Here is a 22,594-nt window from a genome sequence, read left to right as displayed (position 1 = left end):
ACGACCCCCCCTCAATTTAAAGCCATGCCCCCTCGTGCTGGATTTCTCCATCAGAGGAAAAAGGCTATCACTATCCACCCTATCTAAACCTCTAATCATCTTATATGTTTCAATAAGATCCCCTCTTAGCCGCCGCCTTTCCAGCGAAAACAATCCCAAATCCCTCAGCCTCTCCTCATAGGATCTCCCCTCCATACCAGGCAACATCCTGGTAAACCTCCTCTGCACCCTCTCCAAAGCCTCCACATCCTTCCTGTAATGTGGGGACCAGAACTGCACACAGTACTCCAAGTGCGGCCGCACCAGAGTTGTGTACAGTTGCAACATAACGCTACGACTCCTAAATTCAATCCCCCTACCAATAAACGCCAAGACACCATATGCCTTCTTAACAACCTTATCTACTTGATTCCCAACTTTCAGGGATCTATGCACACATACACCTAGATCCCTCTGCTCCTCCACACTATTCAAAGTCCTCCCGTTAGCCCTATACTCAACACATCTGTTATTCCTACCAAAGTGAATTACCTCACACTTCTCCGCATTAAACTCCATCCGCCACCTCTCGGCCCAACTTTGCAACCTGTCTAAGTCTTCCTGCAAACTACGACACCCTTCCTCACTGTCTACCACACCACCGACTTTGGTGTCATCAGCAAATTTGCTAATCCACCCAACTATACCCTCATCCAGATCATTAATAAATATTACAAACAGCAGTGGCCCCAAAACAGATCCCTGAGGTACACCACTTGTAACCGCACTCCATGATGAATATTTACTATCAACCACCACCCTCTGTTTCCTATCCGCTAGCCAATTCCTGATCCAATTTCCTAGATCACCCCCAATTCCATACATCTGCATTTTCTGCAGAAGCCTACCATGGTGAACCTTATCAAACGCCTTACTAAAATCCATATATACCACGTCCACTGCCTTGCCCCCATCCACCTCCTTGGTCACTTTCTCAAAAAACTCAATAAGGTTAGGGACGGTAGGGACCCCTGCTATCCCATCCACATCCCTCCTTTAATGATCCCTATATTTTCGGCTTCAAAAAGTCTCAACCCGACCTTATTTTTAAAAATTACTGGGATCCCCAGCACCATTCCTAGTGCAGTCCCGGGGGTTCCTCTACAACTATTGTTAGACCAGACCTTGGTCAGTTGCCGTAATTGGCAGTCAGTGACATTGGGGTGTCTTTTTCCCCGGTATAGGTGTTCAATCTGTTCATCACTGATCCAGGACGGAACTTTCCCCCTGCTAACCTGGTCAAGGTTCTCTCGTAGTTGCTCGACCATCCATTGCCCATAGATGTTACACAGGGTTCGGTTCTGTTGCCTGGCATCATCTTTCACCCTCCCTCAGGCAATCTGATTAATAGTTTGGGAATGTCCTTCACTACAGTAACTTTAAAGATACTGGCCCTGTTCTCAGCCCAATCTCCCTCGGCATCTTGCCGAGCATTTTCATTTCAGCTGTCCAAGGTCTGTTTAACTTGCCAGGTTAGGACTCTGAGCTTATTATCCAAATCAGCCAGATCCAGTGCATTAATGGTGGATACCCCCGCTCCGTATGCAGTCGCCAGATCATTCAGGATTTCCCTCCTCTTGTGCCCCTTTGACCTGGGCGTCTCTTCCCCCGCGTGTGTCCCAGTCTTTCAGCTTAGCAGCCTCTGGGTCAAGTGGAGGTACAGTTTTCGAAGTGGGGAGGGACACCAGTCTGGTAATTGTGTTCCGGCGAAATCTATCACTTCTGGTACCAATTCGTAGTGTGTGTTATCGAATAATATTTTCCCTGTATGTTTTAGTATCAACCCATTATGGGGCCCTGAGGTGGTTTCGGGACAAGTGGGGATGGGTATGCTAACAGTTGGTCTTAACCCATTCTTAATTTCATAGTATATATACTCGTTCTGAATAACCTTACCGGGGCACTTCTTTCCTAATTCCAGCCCTTTTTCTGGGCCTTTGGCTAGACAGGCTAGCTCCATGCACCCATGGTTAGTGTACGCCCACCAATCACTAGTGAGGGTTGTCCTTAGGGAGCAGTAATCAGAGCTCCCATTATCTTTCCTGCACACCACTCTTTGGTTGTTACACCCATAGGCGATACTCTTATTGGGGTGTACCCATAGGATACCATCCTCACATTTGCCTGCATCTGATGGGGTGAACCACATATATCCGGGGTATCGTAGGCTGATCTTCTGGTCTTCAGTTGGTATGGTGTCCGTGGTTCAATCCTTCTGTGTCCATTCTGAGACGAGGAGTCCCAGATAGCAGAGAAGTATGTAGTTCATTCTGGGGGAGATCAAGGTAGCACCTGTTAATTCTTATTAATGTCTGATTCTCTTTTCCTTTTCTTTACTAGAATGTTGAATGATTCCTCTCTTTTTTTTAAAAAACACAAAGAAATAAGTAAATGAATAATAAAGGCCCAATAGTATCACACGAAGGGTTGGTTAGCAATCAGTGTTTATTTCATAGAAACCCTACAGTACAGAAAGAGGCCATTCGACCCATCGAGTCTGCACCAAACACAATCCCACCCAGGCCCTACCCCCATATCCCGACATATTTTACCCGCTAATCCCTCTAATCTACACATCCCAGGACACTAAGGGGCAATTTTTTTTTTAGCATAGCCAATTAACCTAACCCGCACATCTTTGAACTGTGGGAGGAAACCGGAGCACCCGGAGGAAACCCACGCAGACACAAGGAGAATGTGCAAACTCCGCACAGACAGTGACCCGAGCCGGGAATCGAACCCAGGTCCCTGGAGCTGTGAAGCAGCAGCGCTAACCACTGTGCCACCGTGGGGTTGAGTGGGATAAGGAGTTTGCAGAGCGTGAAAATAAAATGTTGGGTATGTGGCATGTGTCCTTGTTGTTGGAGGACTGGCACAGTATAGCAATAGATTCTTCTCAAACTGGTGTGTCGGAAGATTATGACGCAGTATAATGTGGGCAGATAAGAAACCCTTTTCAATTCGGTGATGCGTGGAGTGGGCGGATAAAGATATTTATAATTGGACTGTGATGTCCTGTTTCTTCCTTAGTGGAGGGAACCTACGTGAGCGGGCTTCGGCTGCCGGGTACTCACTGCGTTACCACCTCTGGTAGTGAGCGCCGGGTCAAACGGTTCTGGGAGTCCCGGTACCAGGGGTGCCATAGCGGGTAAGGTTTGCAGGTGCCCCATCCTTTTCGGTGGGGTCCCTTGGGCTGGGGTTTTATTCCTGAAGCCCTGTAAATTGGGGCAGGAACTGAGGATGCGTGTGCTGGTCCTGGGGGTACCGGGTGGGGGTCGATAACCTGGGGTACAGATTGTGGACTGTGGTTTAGGTCCAGTGTATGGGGTGAGGGTTGGGGCTCCCTTGTGGCTCAAAGACCCCTTCCAGGGTGACGTGGTGAAAATTTTGCTGTGAGCCGAATGCCTTCATTTGGTTCACATGGTTTCACCCGGCTTTCTTGTGGTCTACCATGACCTTGTGTACCGAGGGACTGGCCTTGTCTACCACCGGATAGGGTCTGGTGTATTTGGGGACAAGAACGTTCCTGGCTGGAAGACTCTGAGCGTTATCTGTTGCCCAATCTCATATTCAATGGGTTTTACCTTACCATCAAAATAGGCCTTACTTTGCTGCTTCCCTTTGCCTATCTTAACGGCTGCAGCCTGTTGTGCGGCCTGTATGTTTTCCAGGATGGCTCTCATGGCATTTTCGTGGGTGAGGGCCGTGACTTCGGGCCCGGACAGATCCAGCCCGAGGAAAGGTTCAATTCCTCACATAGGTCGCCCAGTCATGAGGACATGGGGGGTGAATCCGGTGGAACTAGATACGGAATTGCGCACTATCATTAATATGAAGGGAAGGACTTTGTTCCAGGAGTGATTGTTCTGCTGTACGGTCTTACGGATCATAGCTTTGAGGGTACGGTTCATCCTCTCCACTACACTGCTAGATTGGGGGTGGTAAGCAATGTGGAATTGTTGCTTTATCCCGAACAATTCCATTACGCGTTGCATTACCCGGGCAGTGAAGTGAGTGCCCTGGTCCGAGTCGATGCTGCGGGGAAGGCCCCACCTAGTGAATATCTGCTGCACTAGGATGTCAGCCGTGACCTTGGCTGTGTTAGTGCGGGTTGGAAAAGCTTCCACCCATTTACTAAAAGTGTCTACGATGACCAGGATGTATTTGTAACCTCCCACTCCGGGCGGTAGGGGACCAATATAGTCAATCTGGAGATTTGTCCAGGGACCTTCCACAGGGCGAGTCTGCCTCAGTTTCCCTTTGTGGGCATATTTATCAGGATTGTTCTGTGCACAGATGATACAATTATCAACGTAATGCCGCACATCTTGTTCTAGGTTTGGCCACCAACACAATCCTTTGATTCGCTCACTTGTGGTTCCTGCCCCTTGATGGCCCTGGACATCGTGGTTTTGGAAAATGATTTGGTTACGGTCCCTGGTTGGGACCACATATAGGCCGTCCTTAAGGACAAGCCCATCCTGTACTGATATTGCGTCCCACTATTTTCCAAAGGAGGCGGGGTTTGCCCCTTCCTGAATTTGTTTCAGGTCCTGGTCACTGCTCTGGGCTTGTTTTAGGTCTTTGACCTTGGTCTGTGTGGTGAACCATCGTTGGTTCCCACGGGATAGTACTGAGCCAGAGTCTGGCCAGTACTACAAGGATGTACATATGTTACTGTTGGGTTGTGCTACTTGTTGCTGTTGGGTTAGGGTGGGGTTGTTACACCTTTGTATTGTAGTGTTGTGGTACATCCCAGTCGGGCTCCGCCTCCTGGGAGAGGTATAAAAGTCCCTGCTCTGGCTGGGACCCCTCAGTCTGGGATCGTGTATATAATTATTGGCTGCTTCATTACAGTAAATAAAAGCCTTTATTTCCCGAGCATCTAGCCTCGTGTTTGATAACGTGCATCAATTTTATTTACTGTTGTTAAACTCTCGTTGAAAAAAAAAAGAGAGTATGGAGCAGATCCTGAAGCCGGAACGCCTTACACTAGATCCACGTGCGGTGGGCGCCTCTAACACCTTCGACCACTGGCTGAAGTGCTTCGAAGACTACCTGGCAGCCTCCGCAGCGGTCACCACAGATGATGACAGACTCCGGGTCCTCCATGCGAGGGTAAGCGACACTGTCTACCTCGCGATCCGTGCGGCCACCGATTATACAAAGGCCCTCGAGCTTCTGAAGAAGCGTTATATCAAACCGCCCAATGAAATACACGCTCGTTACCTCCTAGCCACTGGACGACGGCAGTCTGGCGAAACGATGGAGGAATATGCGAGCGAGCTCCTACAGCTAGCCAGGGGCTGTAACTGCAAAGCTGTGTCGGCTGAGCAGAGCATGAACGACCTCGCCCGAGATGCGTTTGTGGCGGGAGTCAGATCGTCGTACATTCGACTTAAACTATTGGAGAAAGGTAACCTTGACCTTACCCAGGCAATCGAGCTAGCGGAGATGCTGGAGACGGCCTCCAAAAGCTTAGTATTGTATCCGGAAGAACACGTGGAGACAACGTGGCAGGAGCAGTCGCCAATCCCTCCTCGTCCCTCGGGTTCGAAATGTTGCGTAATGGCGTGCTCACACTCGGGCCAGATGACGGCAGCAGCTCCGGGCGGCCCGCGGTGTTACTTCTGTGGGGGAGCGAAGCATACGAGGCAACGGTGTCCCGCTAAGGCTGTGTTGTGCTCCGCCTGCAGTAAGAAAGGGTACTATTCGAAAGTGTGCCGATCTAAATCTAGGAACGGCAGTGCGACCTGCGATTCTTCAGAGCTCGGCTCTTCGTCGTCGAAATCATCGAGGGGTTCGTCCACGTGCGAGGCCAGGACGACGCCATTACGGTCGACGGAGTCGGAGGTGTGTGACCACCAGGGGTCGCTGAGTTTGGCGCCATCACCCACGTGCGACTTATGGGAGCGGCCATGTTGGTCGGCACCGACCGCGAACGACCAGCAGGGGTCCTCCTCGTCAATTTCAGCTGCCTGCAGTGGCGCTCAGGAACCAACGGTGGCGTCGATCATCCTGGACCACGCCAAGCCTCATAGACTTGACAAATCTATGATGAATATCCAGGTAAATGACCACGTGATTTATTGTCTGTTTGACAGCGGGAGCACTGAGAGCTTTATCCACCCAGACACTGTGAAGCGGTGTGGACTCCGGATTCAACCTGCCAAACAGACAATCTCTATGGCATCGAGGTCCCGGTCTGTCCCCGTGGTGGGGAGTTGCGTGGTAACTTTGACGGTGCAAGGCACAGTTTACGAGCGTTTCAAGCTCCTAGTGTTGCCGTACCTTTGCGCGCCAATACTTCTCGGACTAAACTTCATGGTCCACTTGAGGAGTGGAACCCTACAGTATGGTGGGCCACTCCCTTCACTGGCAGTGGGAGAACAGCAGCAGCCTCCAAATTGCCCAACACGCCCCGCCTGTAGCCTCTCGACGCTGAAGATCACCACACCCTCCCTGTTCCAGAATCTTGTGCCAGGCTGCAAGCCCATCGCGACTAAAAGTAGGCGTTACAGCGCTGAGGATCGGATCTTCATTAGATCTGAGGTTCAGCGGCTCCTCAAAGAAAGGATCATACAACCCAGCGCTAGTCCGTGGAGGGCGCAGGTCGTGGTGGTCAAGAGCGGGAACAAACCCCGGATGGTCATTGACTATAGTCAGACCATTAATCGATATACGCAGCTGGATACGTATCCTCTCCCGCGCATATCTGATATGGTCAATCAGATTGCGCAGTACCGGGTGTTCTCCACCATAGACCTCAAGTCTGCCTACCACCAACTCCCCATTCGCCCAGAGGACCGACAATACACGGCTTTTGAGGCGGATGGTCGCTTGTATCACTTTCTCAGGGTTCCCTTTGGTGTCATCAATGGGGTCTCGGTCTTCCAGCGTGCTATGGACCGAATGGTGGACCAGAACGGGCTGCGGGCTACCTTCCCGTACCTGGATAATGTCACCATCTGCGGCCATGACCAGCAGGACCACGACACGAATCTCCTGAATTTCCTACGCACTGCATCTCGCCTGAACTTGACCTACAACAGGGAGAAGTGTGTGTTTCGTACGTGCCGTTTAGCCATCCTAGGATACGTGGTGGAAAACGGGGTCATTGGCCCTGATCCAGACTGTATGCGCCCCCTTTCTGAACTTCCCTTGCCCGCTAGTGCAAAAGCACTGAGAAGATGCTTAGGCTTCTTCTCTTATTATGCGCAGTGGGTTCCCAATTACGCGGGCAAAGCCCGTCCGCTCATTAAGTCCACGACTTTTCCCCTAACACCAGAGGCCCGGTTGGCCTTCGATAAATTAAAAGCCGACATCGCGAAAGCCACGATGCACGCTGTTGACAAGTCCATCCCCTTTCAGGTGGAGAGCGATGCATCTGATTTCGCCCTGGCCGCCACACTTAACCAGGCGGGCAGGCCCGTCGCATTTTTTTCCCGCACCCTCCAAGGCCCCGAAATCCGGCATTCAGTGGTGGAAAACGAGGCCCAGGCCATTGTGGAGGCCGTCAGGCACTGGCGCCATTACTTGGCGGGAAAACGGTTCACCCTGATCACGGACCAGCGGTCCGTGGCGTTCATGTTTAATAACACACAGAGGGGCAAGATCAAGAATGACAAGATCTTGCAGTGGAGAATTGAACTCTCCACCTATAACTACGACATCATGTACCGTCCAGGGAAACTCAATGAGCCCTCGGATGCCCTCTCGCGTGGAACATGCGCCAGTATACAGGAGGACCATTTGCAGGCTCTCCATAATGACCTATGCCATCCTGGGGTCACTCGGCTCTACCACTTTATAAAAGCCCGCAACCTGCCCTACTCGGTGGAGGACGTCAGGTCCATAACAAGAAGCTGTCGGGTTTGCGCGGAATGCAAACCGCACTTTTACCGACCTGACCGGGCACATTTAGTCAACGCCACTCGTCCCTTCGAGAGACTGAGTGTCGATTTTAAGGGCCCCCTTCCCTCAACAGATCGGAATGTGTACTTCCTCAATATCATTGACGAGTATTCTCGGTTCCCTTTTGTTGTTCCCTGCTCTGATACATCCGCTGCCACGGTTATCAAGGCATTCCGTGATCTCTTTACCCTGTTCGGGTACCCCGGCTACATCCATAGCGACAGGGGCTCGTCGTTCATGAGCGATGACTTGAGGCAATTCCTGCTCTCATATGGGATTGCCTCTAGTAGGACCACGAGCTACAACCCTAGGGGTAACGGACAGGTGGAACGTGAGAATGCTACAGTCTGGAAGGCTGACTTACTGGCGTTGAAGTCAAAAAGTCTTCCAGTCTCCCGTTGGCAAGAGGTGCTCCCTGATGCGCTCCATTCTATTCGCTCCCTCCTGTGTACAGCAACCAATGCTTCTCCCCACGAGAGGATGTTTTCATTCCCTCGGAAGTCTTCCTCGGGGACCTCATTACCATCTTGGTTGACGTACTCAGGACCCGTCCTCCTGCGGTGACATGTAAGGGCCCGCAAGACCGACCCGTTGGTCGAACAGGTCCATCTCCTCCACGCCAACCCTCAGTATGCCTATGTGGCATACCCTGACGGGCGAGAGGACACGGTCTCGATCCGAGACCTGGCGCCAGCAGGGGACGTAGCAACTCCTGTCGCTCCCATACCCCCTGTTACAAACCCCTTAACTCTTGTTTCTCCCCCGGACACGGCGCGGGCAGCATCGGGACCATTGCTTAACCCTTTTACTCCCGTGTACAGCTTGCCTGAGTCCAGAGGATGGTCGCCACTCCAGGGCGTGTCAGGACCCCATGGACTACCATCACCTCAGGGTCAACCGGCCTGTGAGTCCGTGGAAGAACAGCTTGACGCCGCCTTGGGGAGAACGCCACCGCAAGTGCCTACTCCGGTGTCACCGCCGGTATTGAGGAGGTCACAACGACGGTGCGGTCCCCCTGACCGTCTGAACTTATAGACTGATGACACTTTATTCTGTTTTTGTACCCCGCCGGCCTTTGTTCTCAAAGGAGGGGTGAATGTGGTGAACCATCGTTGGTTCCCACTGGATAGTACTGAGCCGGGGTCTGGCCAGTACTACAAGGATGTACATATGTTACTTTTGGGTTGTGCTACTTGTTGCTGTTGGGGTTAGGGTGGGGTTGTTACACCTTTGTACTGTAGTGTTGTGGTACATCCCAGTCGGGCTCCGCCTCCTGGGAGAGGTATAAAAGTCCCTGCTCTGGCTGGGACCCCTCAGTCTGGGATCGTGTATATAATTATTGGCTGCTTCATTACAGTAAATAAAAGCCTTTATTTCCCGAGCATCTAGCCTCGTGTTTGATAACGCGCATCAGTCTAGCTAACAGTTACGTCTCCAATCACTCTGTAAATATTGGTTGCCGAAATTCCCCCTCTCAAGCACCATGTTTGGCCAATTCATCCGCCCTTATGTTCCCAAGTGGGGAGGTGCGGTGGTGGGCCTTTACTTTAATTATGCCATACTCGCGGTCTTGGGCAGCCTGGAAAATAAATCTTAAGAGTGGGGCTGATGGCAGAGATTTCCCATCTGCTGATATGAATCCCCTTGCTTCCCATAGGGGCATGAAGTCTGTTAAACTGTTGCAGACATACATACTATCGGAGTGTATGTCCGCGGGTGTGGGGAACAAGTCAGGATGGCTGACTATGTATGCTATCGCTACCAGTTCTGCAGCTTGTGCACTCATGTGTGCTGGAAGTATTAAGGCTATCTCCCTCAGGGGCTTGCCTGCTTGGTCTTCCACATATATCCTACATCCTGTCCTCCTGTTCCCCTCTTCCACCATGGATGACCCATCTACAAAAATTTTTAAACTGCCCTGAGCCTGGGTTTGGCCGATTCCTCTGGCTTCTCCCCCTTTTGTTTTGACAAAAATAGCTCCTTGGGGTCTTTTATTGCTGGAACCTGGCATTCGTGGGGCTCCCTCTCCCCCTCCGTAGGTTAGGTTGTCTGCCAGAAATGTGGAGACCCGGATATGTCTGACCGCAATGCCTTGACCTTGTAGCATGAGTGTCCACCGTGCTATATACTTTTGACTAACCATCCCATCTTTAATTCGGCGGTTCAGCAGCAGTTGTAGGGGGTGTGTTCTGTAAGTATGGTGAGAGGGTTCAAGCTGACTATATAGTTAAAGCGGTAAAGTGTTGTCCTGGAAGGTGAAGGCAAATTTGTATTGACAGTGGTGATCTAAGGGAATTGACAGAAGCCGTTACTGATGTCCAACACTGTGAAAAATGCTGCGTTTGGGGCTTGTTTCATCATGGCTTCTGGGCCAGTCGTCACTGTGGGGGCTGTGACGGGGGTGGTCTGATTTAGGGCTCGATAATCAATTGTGAGCCTCCAGGAACCGTCCAGTTTCCTTACCAGCCATATGGGGGAGTTGTTAGTGGAAGCAAGGAGCAGGACCCCTTGTTTTAATAAACTGCTAATCACCTTGGCCACTTCCCCTTCGGCTTGCTTAGGGAAACTGTCTTTGGGTTTAGGGTCAGGACCTTCTATGATTACCTCCCCTGTTATTCGGCCGCAGTCATGTTTGTGACTGGCGAATGCCGGTGTGTGTTTGGCTAATATACCCTGTGCTTCAGGGTCCTCCGTCATTTCTGTGGGCCTGATCCACAATTCTCCAAAAGTAGATATTCGGTCTACGTATCTGCCGGTGGCCACCTCGACTGGGGATTGACCAGGTGGTTGGCATTAGCCAAATACAACAATTTGCGGGGTCAAACGATAGGCTGCATTTCCTCATCAGGTCGGACCCTAGAATGTGCTCTGCCTCTGGGTGGAGTTTAACCAAGATAGCTGGGTGATGACATATTATATTACCCAGTCAAAATGCCAATGGGTCTGTTTCTAAGCCCTCCTGTGAATGTCCTGTAAAGCCACTTAACATTATTGTTTTCCTGGTCGGCCAAGTGCAGCTGAGTTCACGGGATGTGTTAAGAGTGGAACGGGAGCCCCCTGTTCCCATAGGAACTCGATGGGGTGGCCTCCTACTTTGCCTTTTACAAGGGGTCTCCCTACACTATCCCATTTGGTGTTGCAAACCCAAGTTGGGGAGGTCTGACACAGTCATGCTGCCAGTCTGGAGTCTAACTGGGGGTAGAGGCTGAAAGGGGTGTCAGAGGCATCCACCAGGGTTGTGGTGTATTGTCTGGCAGGTCCTTCTAACGGCTTAGATCGGGGTTCTCCTCCATGAAATCATTGGGGCAGTTGTGGGGTCTGGCTGAGCAGGGCTCTACATTCCCTGGCAAAATGGCCGATCTGGCCACAGTTGTAACACTGTGCTTGCGGGGGTGGATATCTGGGAGTGGTTTTGTCTTGTTCCCTGTACCTGGGATTGGGAATATATCGGGATTCTGCGCGGGGTTGCGGTTTTCTGTATCAATGATTGGTAGGGGTATATGGGGGTGGGTGTCCTGAGTTTCCCAGTCCCTGGTTTCCACCTCCCCCTTCGTTACACCAAACCGGGGCCAGGTCTGGGTGAATCAGGTTCATCTTTCCGTGTTTCGTGGACTTGGGGTTGTCTGTTTTCTGGCTTCACGTTCCCAAATGCGAGTCATTTTGCGAATGGCCCAGGCTTCTGTATGCGTGTTATCATCGGGGTCAAAAATTCTCACAGGCTTTCCAACTCCCCTCGGTGGCGCGTGTCATCAGGGTCCAGATCCATGTGGACCGGTGGTTTCATTGAGCTCAATTTAATTGGCCAAAAATTGCAACAAATTAGTTCCATAGTCGGCTAGCATAGGCTGTCGGGTGTTCCCCTCTCTTTTGTTGGTAGTTGTTTGAGCCTTTTACTGGGTCATCCCTATTGTAGCCTATGGCGGCCAGAATGGCCACCTTCATTTCTGGTAGGGTTCCCCCGGCCACATTCTGGGGTTCGGGTAGGGCGGAACGGATGGCAGGACTTAAACATAACAGAATAAGTTTAACCTCTTCTGCCTCGTCTAGGCCGTTTAAAATACGACATTGGGTAATCTAGTCAAAGAGAGCATGTGGATCCCCGGAGGGTTCAAATACTCCAGTCACTTTAGCTATGTCAGTGAGTTGGCTCATGGTGTATGGAGTTACACAAGTCACGTTGTGGTTCTGTCCATCCTGTCGACGGATGGTGACCGGAATCATCGGTACAGGAACCGGATTAGTGACTGGATTTATCGGGATGGGAACTGGACTAGGGGCTGAAATTGAGTTTTCTGGGATGGGGGGCCCTGATTAGGTGGTGTCATTGGTTCCACTACCGGGAAGGGAGGTGGGGGTCCCCAGTCGGCAGTGACGCTAGCCATTGCATAATGGCAGGCATCCTCTTCTAAATCCCCCCACTCTACCCCTGGGTCACTATCCCCGGTTCCGGTGGTGTATGCACACATTACACCCCTTTTTATGGCGAGTTGTGATTTTAAATCTTCAATCTCGCGCAGGCATTTGGAGTGGTCTGTTGCGCGGGCAGTATTTTCTTTTCCTGCTTGGTGCAAAAGTTTTACTGCAGCCTGCAGGTCGCTGCATTTACGTTTAACTTTCTCTACTTGTTGCAGGGCAGCCAGTCTCTCACTGACAGCACATTGTGCCTTTTGGTAGGTTTCAGCACATTGAGCCTGGGACTGGCACATGTGTATCATATTAATCTGGTTCCTTTCTTCTCGTGTGCCTACCTCTGCTTCCAATTGTTGTATGTGCATAGTAGCACTCATTAAGTCCTGCTTTAGTTGGGTTACCTGGGCCTCTCTGTCCTGTTTAACCTGGATAATCTCCGCTTCTCTACCACGGAGCTGTTCTAGACAACTAGTGATCGCAATCGCCTTCCTAAGCTTGGGAGCTCTTTTACCCACTTCCTTATGGGCATGACTCCAACAATTCTCTCCCTTGGATCCCAGATCCGGTTTCAGGGCGTCACCCCACTGCACCCATTTGGGCCATTTATGGTTCAAATATAAACGGAGGACTTCCTCCCATTCGGCAGGACTGGCCATAATTATTTCCTTTAGGGTTCGTCACGTGGTATGGGTAAGGGATTGGGGTAGGGATCCGGTTTTCACTAAATTCCCTCCCGTAGATTTTACCCAAACTCCCTTGACTATCCTAGTTCTAACTATGCAGTTTGTCCACCTTGTGTTACAATTTACTGGTTGAATCTGTATTAATTCTTCACTCACTTAAGACTGACCATCATGTGGGGCAACCTGCCCTTTTAATTCAGGCTCAGATGGAGTGTTGGAGAATATCGGGTTCAACTTCGGAGCAACGTATCACTTTTTATCACAGGACCGTCTAGGGTGCCAAATATTGTACCTGTAAAACCTCAGATACTTCCAACCAGTTTACTTACTCAAATGTTTTACCCCGGTGCCCTTATTTGCAAGATCGACAAAGGGCAAATACAAGTAAAGGTTCAATAAGTTTATTAATAATAATACTATTAACTCTTAAATTACCCACATAAAACAAGAGGATACCCCAGAATCAAGTGTACTACCCACAAAGATGGCTTGGTTAAACTGCAGGCCTGATTCTCTGAGTCCCTTTGGTCCGTCGTCACGAAGGTGAGTCTCGATGACAGATTCTTCCTTCCTTCCTTCCTTCCTTCTCTGGTCAATCTTCTGGATGGTCAAGGTTGCTTCCCTCGTCGAGTCTTCTCTGCTGGTGTATCTGTGAGATGCATACCTTTTTCCCCCTGCCTGCCTGCTTGCCTTTCCAGAAACTTCTCTGGTTTCCAGCCAATGAGGTCCCGGGAGGGGGTCCCAATAGCCAGTGGGTTTTTGATGTCTGCCTGACAGGACACCAGGGTCCGCCCCCAGGTGTCCATCTCCATGCTGTTGCTTACATGTAACCTGTTGCCAGATAAGGTAACTGCAGGTGACAGAAAGTCTGGCCCGATCTGGGCTTCTAACAATAGTAAGTCGTCTCACAACACCAGGTTAAAGTCCAACAGGTTTATTTGGTAGCACAAGCCACAAGCTTTCAGAGTGCTGCTCCTTCGTCAGGTGATAGGCCAGTACATTTCACTGGGGTGCAATGATCTCCTGCTGGGTCTCAGTAGAGTGCAATGGTCTTTGATGGGTAATTGATGGGCCAGGCCCAGACGTGTTCCTGTGTCTTTGTATATTTGACTTTCGTCAAGTCTGGCCTACCCGAGGTTTGACTGTGTTTGATTTTAACATGCCCAATTGTTTAATTTAGGATATCCAATTTAATCAGCCTTAAAACCAGGCCCTAATTATATTACCACAACGGCATCTACTGGGGAAACATAGTAATTGTGGGAGGGGGGAGGAAGTCCTCTTGCTTGGCGTTGGTGACCCACAAGGTGGCTGGGTGAGAGTTGGAGGTGGGAGCGGTGTGCAAGGGGGAGATTGGGGATGGTTCGTTTACCCTGCCTGAGCGAAGATGATCATTCATCTTCTTCTGACATTGCTGCCCAGTTCTTTCTAGAGTGAGCTGGCACTGAGCAGGGCTGCCATTGCATCCCATAAAGTGGTGGTGACCCTGCTGGAAGGCCTTCTTCTAGAGTAGCGGGAGAGTACATCCTGCTTCTGCTGCACTCCATCCAACAGTCTGGTCAGGGCTTCCTCCGAAAAGCAAGGGGTGGAGTTCTTGGCTGCCATCCCCTGGGATAGATGTGGAACAAGTGCTGGGAGCTGTTTATATGCAGCTCCCCAGTGATTGCAGTGATTAAGTTGTGGTTGGGTGGGCCAGAGAGGCTATGCCCCGAGTGCAATGTGATTCTCGTGGTATAAAAAGTTTGCTAATGAGGCAAAGATTCGGTCAGAAATCCTGTTGGTGCCGTCAGCGGCCATTCACTCCGTTCTTTGCGCCAGAACTGACATTCTGCCAAATTGTTGTAAGATTCCACCCATTGGCTTGTCCATACTAAAGGACATGTCCAGATTTGTCCAGGTTCTTGAAGCAATTCTTCAAAACCTCAATGGTTGTTCAATGACACATCTGGTGGCCTCTTTTAAGGTCAAACCAAATAAACAAACTCAAATTAAGTCAGGACAAAGTGAAAGAGGCAGCTCCCCAAAAGGAGGGGGAACAGCCCGAACAAAAATCAAAGTACAAAGGAAACTTGAAAATATCAAATTAAAATGTGATTATTAGGGTCAATAACGCACCCCAACCCCTGCGGTGCCCAACAGGCACGGAAGGCGTCAACCGTGCCCGTGGACACCGCATGCTCCCTCTCCAGGGACACCTGGCCGCGAACGTAGCCGCGGTAAAGGGGCAGACAGTCAGGATGGACGGCCCCCTTGATCGCCCGCTGCCTGGACCGGTAAATGGTGCGTTTCGCCAGGCCCAGGAGCAGGTTCACGAGGAGGTCGCCATCCCGACCCTTGACATGGTTTGTATTGTATCACTACATGGTTTTTGTATCACTCACTGAGCCTCATCTTTATGGTTTCTCAGAGGTGTATTCAATCACATTTGAAGTGGGTATCTCTTGTCTCTGAGCAGCCAGACAGTAAACGTGTTTCGAATTGTGGAGAAGTTAAGGAAGGTGGTCTGCCGGAGGTTTAGACCAAGATAGCAGTTGCCAGGAATCAGGCACACAACTGTATAAAGATCTTTTTGTGGTTGCAGACAATAGACAGAGTGGAAGCTCTTGTCTTTGATGAATCCTAGGTGACCCTAGGACAGCATGATGGCACAGTGGTTAGCACTGCTGCTTCACAGCACCAGGATCCCAGGTTCCACCATCTACAAGACACAAGTCAGGAGTGTGATGGAATACTCCCCACTTGCTTGGATGGCAGTTCCAACAACACTCAAGAAACTTGACATCATCCAGGACAAAGCAGCCCGCTTGATTGGTACCACATCTACTAACATTCAATCCCTCTACTACCGATGCTCAGTAGTAGCAGTGTGTCCTATCTACAAGATGCACTGCAGCAATTCACCAAAGATCCTTAGACTGCACCTTCCAAACCCATGACCACTTCCATCTAGAAGGACAAGGGCAGCAGATAAATGGGAACACCACCACCTGCAAGTTCCCCTCCAAGTCACTCACCATCCTGACTTGGAAATATATCGCCATCCCTTCACAGTCACTGGGTCAAAATCCTGGAATTCCCTCCCTAATGGCATTGTGGGTCAACCCACAGAACATGGACTGCAGCGATTCAAGAAGGCGGCTCACCACCACCTTCTCAAGGGCAATAAATGCTGGCCAGCCAGCGAGGCCCATGTCCCATGAATGAATAAAAAATTTTTTTTAAAACTTCCAGAGTCTGGAGTTTGTGCTTTCCCCCAGTGTCTGTATGGGTTTCCTCCGGGTGCTCTGGTTTCTTCCCACAGTCCAAAGATGTGTAGGTTAGGTGGATTGGCCATGGTAAATGTGTGAGGTTACAGAGATAGGGTGGGGGAGAGGGCCAGTGTAAGATATTCTGTCAGAGAGTCGATGCAGACTCGATAGGCCGAATGGCCTTTTCTGCACTTTAGGGATTCTATGATCTGGAGGTGTCTTAATTGCCATGTATGTTAAGTCAATGATGTCCTGCTTCCTGTGGGAAGGCAGCCAGAGATGTTAACCTGAGCACCTTCTCATTCTGGCTGGCATCATCACTGGCAAAGTTGACATATTGATTAACCTGGCAAACACAACAAAGTTGTGAGCTGCTGACAGAGGCTCTACAAATGTCTCCAGCACTGAGGATCCAGAGGTGAAGGAGTTGATAGTGGGGACATTGATTGCCCCGGTAAAGTGTGCTCACTGGGTCCAGCTGACAGCAGCACTTGTTCTAGTAAATATTTGTCACTACCTGAACCTAGACCCTGAAGATCCAGGGACACGAGCTTTTTGACTTGTGGAGGAAGTTGGGTCTCTGCACCTCTCTGCTGGTTCCTCCTCCCCTGTGGTGCCAGAGACTGTTGCTGTTTATCTTGGTCCTCATCTCTAGTCCAATCTGAGGCAATGTAAGAGGCAGGCCCCTGAGTGATTACTAAATGAGAACTACAAAGATCAAATCCCCCAAAACCTTCAATTTGTAGATGACAGCTCCAAAGTGTTAATTGAACCACCAAAGTGGCAAATTAACCTCTCAGTTTAAGTACTGTGAAGGAGCCCTTTCCCACATGCGGGTAGTAAAATAGCTGTGAGTACTGATTTCCATATTCCCCCTGAGATGGGTGGTCTGCTCCTTCAATCACCTTTCCTTCACTGGTGTTTTCTCATTATAACATTTCTCTAAATGAGGAATTGACAGAAGTGGTGATAAATCCCTCCCAAGAGGATTGTCTGCAGGCACTCAATGGAAGGGGCTGGTGAATTGGGAAGTTAGTGGGTTGGAGTCTGATTTTTTTTCCAAGGTCAGTTTTAACTCTTCCCCCCCCCTCCTGGCCATTGGTCTCAATCCAGAGGCTTCTGCTATTTAAGATTCAGCCCAGCAAGGAAGGAAGGAATGCTGGACCTTGTTCTGGGGAATGAAGTGGAGTATTCCCTTCAGCATAGGATATGGTTAATAGAGATCATAATATGACAAGTTAATTAGGAAAAAGGACAAAATGTTTTGATTAAGTAGAGAGCTTCTTCTAACATGTGGGTCAATAACTGGAGGTCACAGATTTTAAAACAACCAAATGGGAAGTGAGAATTTTTTTTTTAAAGAGTTGTTAAGATCCTGAACAATTTTCCAAAATGGTGAGATCAGTTTCCAAGAAAACTTTCAAAAGGCTATTGGAGATAATGTGAAGAGGGCAAATTTGCAGGGTTATAATGAGAGAAATGTGGTGTGGGGCTAAATTGAACAGCTCTATCAAAGAGCTAGGACAGGTATAATGTGTTAAATGGCCTCCATTAGTGCTGTAAGATTCTGTGCTGCTGCAAGCCCTTGTGTTTTGAGTCCTTTGCTGACAGTGGTCTGTTATCCTGCCTCTGTCTCCCAGCAACAGAGGGCGCTGGTGCCAGTTTTTCCATTCCAAACTAATAAAACTAATGCTTAACCCGGAACTCGTCACAGAACCAGCAGACTGTCCAACTTCACACTCTCTCCAACAATTAGGTTTGTGCAACTTCTTTTCGGTCACTGCAGCAGTCTGAATACTATCCTTCAAATTTCTGAATACACTTATTGCTCGGTTATAACCTGAAAAAGTTTCAGAGGAGCTTTACTCTGTATTTAACCCTGTGCTGTATCTGTCCTGGGAGTGTTTGGGGACATTTTGGAGAGAATGTTACTCTGTATCTAGCCCTGTGCTGTCCCTGACCTGGGAGTGTTTGATGGAGACAGCGTAGAAGTAGCTTTATTCTTTATCCAGTGCTCTACCTGTCCTGGGAGTGTTTGGGGTCAATACAGGAAGCTTTATTGTGTATCTAAATCTGTGCTATACCTGCCCTGGGGACAGTGCAAAATAGAATCCCTATAGTGCAGAGGCAGGCCATTTGGCCCATTGGGTCTGCACCAACTCTGAGAGAGCATCTTAACCAGATCCTATCCTCGTAACTCCACATATTTACCCTGCTAAATCTTGGAACCCTAAGGGGCAATTTAACACGACCAATCCACCTAATCTGCACACCTTTGCATTGTGGGATGAAACTGAAGCACCCGGAGGAAACCCACGCAGACACTGGCAAACTCCACATACAGTCACCTGAAGCCAGAATTGAACATGGTTCCCTGGTTCTGTGAGGCAGCAGTGCCAGCCAATGTGCCACCTTGATTTGATTTATTATCATGTGTATTAGTATACAGTGAAAAGTATTGTTTCTTGCGTGGCAAAGCATACTGTTCATAGAGAAGGAAAGGCGACAGTGCAGAATGTAGTGTTACAGTCATAGCTAGGGTGTAGAGAAAGATCAACTTAGTGCGAGGTAAGTCCATTCAAAAGTCTGATGGCAGCAGGGAAAAAGCTGCTGTTCTTGAGTGGGCTGGTACATGTCCTTAAACTTTTGAATCTTTTTTCCGATTGAAGCAGGTGGAAGAGAGAATATCTGGGGTGCGTGGGGTCCTTAATTATGCTGGCTGCTTTTCCGAGGCAGCGGGAAGTGTAGACCGTGTCAACGGATGGGGAGGCTGGTTTGAGTGATGGACTGGGCTTTGTTTCGTGACCCTTTGCAGTTTCTTGCGGTCTTGGACAGAGTAAGAGCCACACCAAGCTGTGATACAACCAGAAAGAATGCTTTCTATGGTGCTAGAGGGAGTTTTTTTCTCTATCTAACCCCAAGCTGTACGTGTCCTGGGAGTGTTTGGGGACAGTGTAGAAGGAGGTTTACTTTGTACCTAACCCCATGTTGTAGCTGTCCTGGGAGTGTTTGATGGGGGCAGTGTGCAAGGAGCTTTACTCTGTATCTAACCCTGTGCTATTCCTGTCTTGCGAGTGTTTACTGGAACAGTGTAGAGGGAGCTTTACTCCATCTAATTCTGTGCCATACCTGTCCTGGGAGTATTTGATGAGGACAGTGCAGTGGGAGCTTTACTCTGTATCTAGCCCCATGCTGTACTTGTTCTGGGAGTGTTTGATAGGGACAGTGTAGAGGCGGGGCATTAGTCTGTATTTAACTCCATGCTGTACCTGTCCTGGAAATGTTTGATCCAGATTTTCAAGGTCGTTCCCGGGCACCTGAACAATTTTGAGCCAGTTGGCCCCTACAGCCAATGTAGAATTAGATCTACTGTTTGAGACTATGGCTGCCATTTTAACTCCTGTAACCCCAGGCTCCCTTGTAGATGGAAAATCTGACTAACTCAGCCTTGAATATAGTCAATGACGACACTGCTCTCTGGGTGAAACTGTGTTCCCTGGTTCTGGATTCCCCCACAAGGGGAAACATCCTCTCGGCACCCACCCTGTTAAGTTCCTTCAGAATGTTATGTTTCAATAAGATCGATATAGGCTAACTGGCCTATAGTCTGCTGCTTTGAAGACAAATCAGATTGGACTCAATGTTAACTCTGTTTCTCTCTGAAGAAGCTGTCAGAGCTGCTGGTATTTCCAGCATTTTCTGTATTAGTTACCATAGTTTCCTGCTTTGTTTCTTCCTTCATTGAGTAGAGATTTTGATTAGTAATTTTTTCCAATCCATTTCTCACTATGTCCATCTGTGGCGAAGGTCTTTCTCTGCTTTAATCCTCCCTTTGTTCCCCTCATTCGAACAGCAGGTGCATTTTCTTCCAGCTTAAACAGCCTCGATCTGTTGGTTCAAATCCCTTTGTCAAACTTTACCCTGTCTGCAATGGTAACCATGTGGAAAAGAGCTGGATGTGGGTAATTTGGACTCCACTCAACATCGAGACAACATGTCTGCTCAGGGCAACACCCACTCTCTGTGTCTGGTTTGCTTGACTGCTCCTTATTCAAAGTATCTCGCTTGGATCAGCCTGCTGTCCATCCCCCACCATTGTTGTAAATGATGTGGAGATGCTGGTGTTGGACTGAGGTGGGCACAGTAAGTAGTCTCACAACACCAGGTTAAAATCCAACAGGTTTATTTGGTAGCATGAGCTTTTGGAACGCTGCCCCTTCATCAGGTGAGTGATGAAGGAGCAGCACTCTGAAAGCTCGTGCTACCAAATAAACCTGTTGGACTTTAACCTGGTGTTGTGAGACTTCCTACTGTTGTGAATGGGAGACTTGTGTGGCCTCCTGACCCAGTCTGGATACTGGTTCGACTGGTTTCTTTTCAGCCGCTTCCTGAATGGGGTGCGAAAATGTCGGTGTTGGACTAGGGTGTTGTCAAGACTTCACCTGATGAAGGAGCAGTGCTCTGAAGCTTGTGATTTTTAAATAAACTTGTTGGACTAAAGCCTGGTGTCGTGTGACCTCTCCTCCTGAATAGAATATTCAAAGGGAACTGCTCTGCTGTTTTTGGATTTCATGGAGCGTTCTAACTCTTTAACAAAATGAGTCTGTGCACCCCCTGGACCCTCACTCTTTGCAAAATACCTCCAAGAGTGCGTCCTCATAGTTTAGCTCTCAAACAACTCCTGGATGTCACTTCCCACATGTGTCACCGACCTCGGATAGCCACTCAGCAATACTCTGTGCCGATTGCCTCCTTCCTAAGTCACTGTTATTCCAACGCTCGACCACCAATTTTAACTTTGAACTGCTTCCTGTTATCAACATCTATTTCCTATTGTCTATTTTTTACCACATTTTTATTTATCCAAATTTATTATCTTTATGTCACTTGGCATCCTATCCCAAGGTCCTTTTGGCTGTTGCTCCAGATTTGAGTCCATTAATTTTGCTGTTTTCTCTTTCCTTTGTGTGGGGATGGTAGCACAATTGGTATTGATTTTTTTATATATAGTTTCTTGTGTTTGAGGGAATTGTTTAAAAAATTCAGCTTTATGCTACAGGCAGTCAGTATGTCTGGGGGGAATGCAGCTCAGATTCTGGGAGAACAGGATAATTACTCCTTTTAGCTATCCCATTCAAAATCTCAACTATCCAGCACTTGACTCTGTTAGCCACAGCATTTCATAGATTGGAATCATAGAATCCCTCCAGTACAGTAGGAGGCCATTCGGCCGATTCGAGCCTGCACGACCAGTCCCACCCAGGCCCTATTCCTGTAATCCCTCATATTTACTCTGCTAATCTCCCTGACACTAGGGTTAATTTAGCATAGCCAATCAACCTAACCCACACATCTTTGGACTGTGGGAGGAAGACATAGGGAGAATGTAAAACTCTACACAGACATTGAACATGGGTGCCTGGCGCTGTGAGGCAGCAGTGCTAACCGCTGTGAGGCAGCAGTGCTTACCACTGTGCCAAGATGCCACCCATGGAGAATTTCATGGTTTTTCTTAAGTGTCATTTGTGGATAATTTACCAACAATTTTCTGGATTTCTGAAATACAAATGGATTCTGATGATTTTCTCTATCTAACCCTGTGCTGTACCTGTCCTGGGGAATGTTTGATGGGGACAGTGTAGCAGGAGTTTTACTCTGTATCTAACCCAGTGCTGACCATTGTTTCCACCACAGGATGCAGTAGAGCAGCAACAGCCTGAAACCATGACGAGTATTGAGAGTAAGGAAGGCACCGTGGAATCGGAGGAACAGCAATTGTTTTACCGTCTGATGGAACCCAGTGAACAGCCCCCCAAACTCTCGGTGCTGCTACTCCATGGCATTCTCTTCTCCTCCAAGACTTGGTTGGATCTTGGTACTCTCCAGAGGTTGGCAGAAGCTGGGTACAAAGCAGTTGCTATCGACTTGCCAGGTGAGGCAGTGCTTCCCTAACAGCACTGAGGGTGCACCTACACCTCTCGGAAGGCAGCTCACCACCATCTTCCCCAGGGCAATAAATGCTGGTCTAGCCAGCGATGCCCATGTACCATGAATGAATTTTTTTTTTAAGTTGTTGCACATCTCTGGAAATTAAAACAGTGAGACTTCAGTATTGAGGTGTTAAAACAGCGAGACTTTTGAACTGAGGTTATGGATGGCAGGGCAAGTGATGTTGCAATTTCTGAATGTGAGCGCTTCTGGATGCCAGTGTGATCCAGGACAAACACGGGCCCAGTGTAATTGAGCTGGAAGCTGAGCTGCTGACATGGCGACACAGGGAGGGGGAAAGTTACCTGGCTA

At 49.1% G+C, this 22,594-nt stretch overlaps 1 protein-coding gene across 1 annotated transcript in view; it reads left to right on the top strand.

The window, feature by feature from the left end:
- The window catches only part of abhd14b (abhydrolase domain containing 14B), a 598,368-nt gene that overhangs the window by 559,924 nt on the left and 15,850 nt on the right, over positions 1-22,594 (top strand). Inside the window, exons 2-3 of the mRNA XM_078209342.1 lie at positions 18,014-18,050; positions 21,989-22,226. Coding sequence (XP_078065468.1) covers positions 22,019-22,226 — 208 coding nt within the window. The 5' untranslated portion in view covers positions 18,014-18,050; positions 21,989-22,018. The remainder of the gene's footprint in view (positions 1-18,013; positions 18,051-21,988; positions 22,227-22,594) is intronic.

Source organism: Mustelus asterias, chromosome 3 (genome assembly GCF_964213995.1).
Source record: "Mustelus asterias chromosome 3, sMusAst1.hap1.1, whole genome shotgun sequence".
In the NCBI taxonomy this organism is placed as follows: Eukaryota; Metazoa; Chordata; class Chondrichthyes; order Carcharhiniformes; family Triakidae; genus Mustelus; species Mustelus asterias.
Note: the sequence above shows the minus strand (reverse complement) of the source record. Positions and strands in the feature narration are given on the sequence as shown.